At 70.7% G+C, this 6,275-nt stretch overlaps 1 protein-coding gene across 1 annotated transcript; it reads right to left on the bottom strand.

The window, feature by feature from the left end:
- Nucleotides 1–3,506: 3,506 nt before the first annotated feature.
- Nucleotides 3,507–4,917, bottom strand: LOC112110197 (acid-sensing ion channel 4-A-like; the record flags this gene model as incomplete). Its single annotated transcript, XM_029914469.1, has 2 exons — nt 3,507–3,677; nt 4,136–4,917. Coding segments are annotated over 2 exons (953 nt in total), but the record flags the coding sequence as incomplete, so codon positions are not given.
- Nucleotides 4,918–6,275: the final 1,358 nt, after the last annotated feature.

Below are 6,275 nucleotides of genomic sequence, written 5' to 3' on the forward strand. Positions count from 1 at the left end.
AGGCTGGCCCAGGCCCTGTGGCTGGGGCCGGCTCTCTGCAGCCCACGCTCGCCGCGCCGGTCGCTGAGTCCCGCAGCCCCCGAGAGCTGCGGCCGTCGTGTGCAGCGAGCGGCTTGTCCCTGCGCCGGCCAGCGGCCCCTGCACGGGGGGGAGCAGCCCAGCCACTTACCCAGAGTAAAAATAGCCGGGCACGGCGACATTTGTGGCAGGCGGCTCCGGCGGAAAGGTCAGCGAGAGGCCCTGTGGTGGGGGCGCCGCTGATTAGCCGGGGGAGTTAAACGGCGCCTTTGTCAGAGCCAGGAACGAACACGCAGGAAATACGGGGAGGGGGGAGGCCCCAGCCCACGGCCGAACCGGGCCCCTCCCTGCCCAGTGTCTGGGTGCGGGCTGGGCGCCAGCAAGCAGCGGGGGGGTCTCCAGGCGGCTCCAGGCTGCTGGCTGGGCTGGTCAGAGCGTCAGCCCCGGGGATGGCAGCCGCCGAGCAGGGGGTTTCCCACCTGACCCACGGAGGGCGAGCTCGGGGCTCTGCCGGCTGACTGCTGCTGCCGGCGGGTGGCACCTTCGCTCTCAGATCCGGCCGTCCCGCCACACCAGGGCGCTGCCCCCGCCTGCCCCTCGGCAGCACCCACAGGACAGGCGCGGGGTCACACTGACCCAGCAGAGCAGGGACCCCACGTCCCCGCAGCACGTTCCGGACGTCCCCAGGGACCCCGAGTCCTGCCAGCTCCCCACGGCCTCCCCACTGCCCAGAGCGGGAGGGATTCACCCAGCGTCACACAGGGACGAACCTCGATCGCCCAGATTAGTGCCCGATGCCTCCGTCCAACAGCGTCCTCGTACAGCGCTGCCGGTGCCCCTCACTCCCAACTCACAGCCCCCCAGCTCTGACAGTGCCCCTCACTCCCGACCTGTAGCCCCTGCTAGCCCCACAGCTCTGCTGGTGCTCCTCACTCCCGACCCGTAGCCCCTGCTAGCCCCACAGCTCTGCCGATGCCCCTCACTCCTGACCCACAGCCCCCCAGCTCTGCCGGTGCCCCTCACTCCCGACCTGCAGCCCCACAGCTTTGCCGTTGCCCCTCACTCCCGACCTGCAGCCCCTGCTGTCCCCTGTATTTCCATAGGCCTGGCCCTGGTGCCTGGCTCTGTCTGCTCGGTTTCTTCTCTAGCTGCCTGATCCTGGAGGCTTCGCCCCACACCCCGGCCGGCTAGAGCAGCGCAGACCCACCGGGCCCTGGGAACTCCCCCGGCCCCGACCCGGCGGCTCCGGGCCAAGCCCAGCGCCCGGGAGCCCAGCCCCGCGAAGGCCCCTGCCCGGAGGCCGGTCTGTGCCAGGCTCAGCGGATCCTGCCAGCTGCGGCGGAAGCGCTGCCAGCTCTCGGCAGCCTCCCCGGGGCCGGGTTCGCGGGGCCGAGCCGAGACAAAAGGCTTTTGACAGGGATTTCGCTTTTCAGAACAGCCGCCAACCTGAGCGCACGAGGCAGCGAGCGATCGCCCGGCAGGCGCACGGGGTGACAGCAGCCAGGCTGGGGGCTCCTCCATCCGCCCCCACCTGCTCTGCCCCCCCGGCCCTGCCCAGGCTGTTCCTGCAGGCTCCAGGCGCTGGGGGGGCCATGAACGGTGCCAGCCCCCGGGGAGGGGCCCTGCCCCCCACCCGTCGGGCTGCGGCACAGTGGGGGTGGGGAGCTGCCAAGGACAGGGAGAGATCGACAGCCCCCCCCCCCCCGCCTGCCCAGTGCCCGCTCGCCCACGCGGCAGCCTGGCTACCAGCCAGGGGCTAAACCGGCCCCTGCCAGCGTCAGGGAGAGACCCCTCCCCCACCGTGTCCCCACCCTCGCTGCCTGCCGCAGGGCCTGACCCGCTGTGCCCCAACTCGGTGCCCCGGAGCCGCCTGCCTGTGCGGGGGGTTGGGGGGGGCAGTGCTCAGGACACGCTATGGCCACTGCGCTGGGCTCAGGCAGGACTGGGCCACACCCCAGGATCAGGCCGGGGCAGCCCAGCAGCCCCCGCCCCAGCCGCTGCCAAGGACTAGCCCAGGAAACCGCCCGCTGGAGCGTGACGGTGCTCCTCACTCCCGACCCGTAGCCCCCTGCTAGCCCCCCAGCTCTGCCGGTGCCCCTCACTCCTGACTCCCAGCACCACGGGCTCCCTGCTCCCGCCACCCCAGGTCCCACCAGAGACACGGGCCCCCCAGCTGCCCACGCCAAGGCCGGGAAGAGCCGCTGGGCAGGGCGGGGGGCAGCGCAGGCGGGGGTGGGTGCCCGGGCCCCTGCGTCTCTCCCACACCGGAGCGCAGGGGGACCCGCAGTCCAGCTGCAGGGAACCAGGCTGCGGCTCTGCCCCCCCGAGCCGGCGGGAGATTTACAGCTCGGCCCGGCTTTACGACTCGGAAGCTGCTTACGCCGGGATTTTCCCCCCGTGCCGGCCCATAAAGAACCAGGCTGGTGACGGGCCGGAGGCTGATTTCCAACTCGCTGCCTGCAGTAAAGGGCCCAGCGAGGGGCAGCCCTGCCCCCCAGGAGAGCACACAGGGCCAGGCCCCAAGCAAAGAGCCAGCCCCACTGCTGCCCCACAGCTCCTGGCCAGAGCGCTGCTCCAACCCACCTCCGCTGGGACGCACTCACACCAGTTCCCACGGCTGAGTGGGGTGAGAACCCAGGAGTCCTGTGCCCACCCCAGCACAAGCTGGGGGAGAGGAGCAGTGCCTGGCTCTTCCCCCCCCCACGTTCCCCCCCCCCGCACCAGCCCCACGCCCCCAGTGGGCCCCCAACACCCACCCCCCGGCACTACCCGTCCCTCCCCACGGCACCCTGCTTAGAAACGGCCCCACACAGCAACCCGCCACACCACACCGCCAGCAGCGGGGCCCAGGGCTTGGCCCCAGGGAGTCTGGGCTCTGCCTCGAAGGGCTCAGTGGGACCCGGCGCTTAGCCAAGCCCTCCAGCGACGGGCAGCCCCACAGCCAGCCCTTCCCCTCTGTGCTGGCCTCACTTCCAGCCCCCGATCCTGGGCAGAGCCCCAGCCTTCGATCCCCCTCCGCAGGCTCAGCCCAGGGACCCTGGCGGGGGCAGTGAGGAGACAAGTGTCTGTGCCCCCCACCCCCTCCAGGGGCCAAGGCACAGAGAGGGGATCAGAGCGCCGGGCTCCCGGCTCCCAGCCCTGTGCTCATGCCTCTGCCCAACAGCCGCACAGGCCATGACCCCCTCTGCCCCCCGCGGGCACCTGGCAACACCCACCAGGGAGAGGGGCAGCATCCTGCCCTCCCCAGAGCCCCCCTCTCCTCTCCCCCACCTCACTGCACAGAGATGGCATCTCCCCTGGCCAGCTCTGGCCTCATGCTGCTGGGTGAGCCCCGCTGCCCTGCGCCCTGATGCCTGCGGCCTCCCCTCCCCGAGCCGGGCGCGGGCTGCGGCTGGCAGCGCTGCTCCGGGAGTGAGGATCAGGCCGCCTGGCAGCCGCAGGAGGGAAGCGGCTCATTTCCAGAGTCATTACGGGCGGCAAAGGTCCCATCAGGTATTCCGCCCGCTCAGCACATTGATTTCCCCAAAGCACAGCGCGGATTTGGGTCTTCCGGTGCCTGCGCTAGCCCCAGCTGGGGCCGCGCTGCCTGGACCAGCACGTGGGGAGTGGCCTGGGCCCTCGGGCCCCGCGTGGAAAGGGCCAGCCCAGGGCCGGGCAGGCTGCCGGGGCAGACGGAGGCACGTTGGGAGCAGCAGCTGCTCAGGCGCTCCAAGCGCGCGTGTGACCCTGGCACCCCATGGGGTGTCTCTCCTCGCGAACCCCCTGCCAGCCCCGGTGCTGGGGGCTGCCCCCGTGCTGCCCGGCGACCCCAGTGCCACCCAGCCCGGCCGGCCAGACAGCAGCCAGGCACTGAGCAGGGTCCCACAGACCAGAGCAAGGCAACGAACTGCAACTTCCCAAAGCATCCAGCAACCCCTCAGCTCCCCCCTGGCACCAGCTCTGCAAGCCCCTCCATCTGTGGGGGCCCAGAGCCCTGCCCCCAGCACAGCTCGGCCCCTGGACAGAGCTCTGGGAAGGGCTCTCCTCGGGGAACCTGGAGGGAAACTCGAGCAGACAACGCTGGAGCAGCAGGTGCCAGCGCCCAGGGCCAGGCGCCTCCAGCCGGGCGGGGACTCACCACGGTGAAGTTCTGGGAGGAGCACTTCTCGCCACTGAAGTTGCAGCTCTGGAGCATGTCGTCGAGCTGGTGGCCGGTGCGGTTGAGGATGTCGGCCATGTCCGGGTCCGGGTAGAGCAGGTCGGCCGCCCTGTGCCCCTCGCGGTCCTTGGGGGGCAGCCCGGTCATGTTGGCCAGGTGGAAGATGTCGGCGTCGGAGAGCGCGGAGTGGCGGAAGCGGTTGATGTTGCAGATGGTGACGGCCGGGAAGAGCATCTCGCGGGCGGCCTCCTCGTCCAGCGCCGTGAGGTGCGGGCGCTCCAGGTAGAGCAGCGCCGAGCGGGCCGCCTGCGACAAGAAGAAGGCCAGCGAGAGCAGGAAGGCGAACGCCCACAGGGTCTGCCGGACGCCCAGGCGCCCCGACCCACAGATGTGGCCAAGGCCGTGCAGGGTGCTAGTGCCAGCGAAGGTGGCCAGGTCGCGGGTGCGCGGGCGGCTGGGCTCCTCGATCAGACTCTCCTTGTCCCCTTCCTCTTCCTCCTTCTGCTTCTCATCCTCCTCGGCAAATTTAATTTTGCACACGATCTCAATCGGCATCTGCCCAGAGCGGCCGGCGCGCCCACCGTGCCCAGCCAGCGAGCTCGCCCCCGGCGCGGGGACCCGGCCAGACCCGGGGACGGGCACGGCAGAGCCTCCTCTGGGGCAGGACACCTCACCCGCCAAGGCAAGCGCAGCCCTTCTCCGGAGCTCCCAGCCGCTGCTTCCCGCTTGTCTCACTAGTCGATCGTCTCCTTGTGCCTTCGCTTATCAGCACAAATACAGCTGTCAAATAACCCTGCCTCTGCCTCCGCTGAACGCTGCTAAGACCCGGCAGACACAGGCAGCATGTGCTAATACAATCCAGGGAATACTTAATCATTCAAGACATGTCACCGTTATTTCCCCGTGCAGCCCGGCGTGAGCGGAGGCAGCGGGCAGCGACCGGAGCCCCCGGGCAGGGGCACCGCGCCGAACCGAGCCCCGCCAGGCTCCAAAGTGCTGCTCCAGCCACTTGTTAGAATAGCTCGCCGCGGCAAAGTGATGCCAAGGAGAGCAGAGAGCACTGCCGGCCTCAGCTGCCGCTGCCGCTCGCTGGCAGCTCCGCTCGCCCGCCCGCCGGGGCCTGGCACCCCCTGCCCACGAGTTCCTGCCCCAGGAGAGGAGCAGCCCCGTGGCGGGAGAGGGGACGGGGAGCCGGAGGCAGCCTGCAGCCAGCCAGCAGAGCAGCCCCTCCTAATCCCCCGGCTGTGGATCCTCCTGGACGTTAACCGCCTCCCTGCCGTGCGGCTCCTGCTCCCAAAGTTGGGAGGTGCAAATCCGCTGGCTCCTCGCGGCCGTGCCGCCCGTGCCCTCGCCGCGGGCCACCTGCCTCCTCCCTTGCCGGCTGCGCGATCAGGGGCGAGGAGGGAGGAAGCCGGCAGGAGGAGCTGCCCGATCGATGGCGCTCCCCGCGGAACAAGCAGCGGGAAAAGTGAAAAGGGTTATTGATCCGTGCGAAGCAGCAGCTGTCAGGGATTAGGGCTCCCTCCCCTTCCCGGGAATTAATGCCGCGCGGAGCGGAGCCCGAGCCGGCTGCAGCTCTGCATGCGCCAGCGGTTCCCTCGGCTCCGGGCTGGCCAGGCTCCTGGAATCGCTGCTGCCAAGTTCCTGCGCCCCCCCAACGCCCGAAAGGGGGGCCAGGGAACCTCAGGCAAACGCCGCCCCCCTGGAGAGAGGCCCTGGAGCAATGCACCACCCGGCTCGCCCAGCGTGCCCGGGGGCTCACCGGGCCCCGGAGCCATGGGGCAGGAGCTTCCCCACCAGGCAGCTGCAGCCTTTGGCCCAGTCCCAGGGGCGCGGCAGGGCTAAGCACCCGCCGATGGCCCCAGCTCGTTTCAAGGCCGGGAATGTCCAAGCAGAGGCAGGGAGCGGAGCAGGGGCCCCCTAGCCCCCCACCCTGCCTGCCACGCAGGTCAGGCCCTGCCGCCCAGGACCTGCAGCAGCACCAGCTGTGCCTCCCCCCCACTCAGGTGCAGCCCCGGGAACACCCCCCCCTCGCTAGGGCACCCCCCCGGCAGCCGCCCCCGCGTCCCCTAGCACCGCGCAGCGGGTCAGAGCCACCCTCACGCCGCGGCCGATGCCA

The sequence above is a fragment of the Terrapene carolina genome, unplaced genomic scaffold, assembly GCF_002925995.2.
Source record: "Terrapene carolina triunguis isolate 2854851 unplaced genomic scaffold, T_m_triunguis-2.0 Scaffold51743, whole genome shotgun sequence".
NCBI classification, from domain to species: Eukaryota; Metazoa; Chordata; order Testudines; family Emydidae; genus Terrapene; species Terrapene triunguis.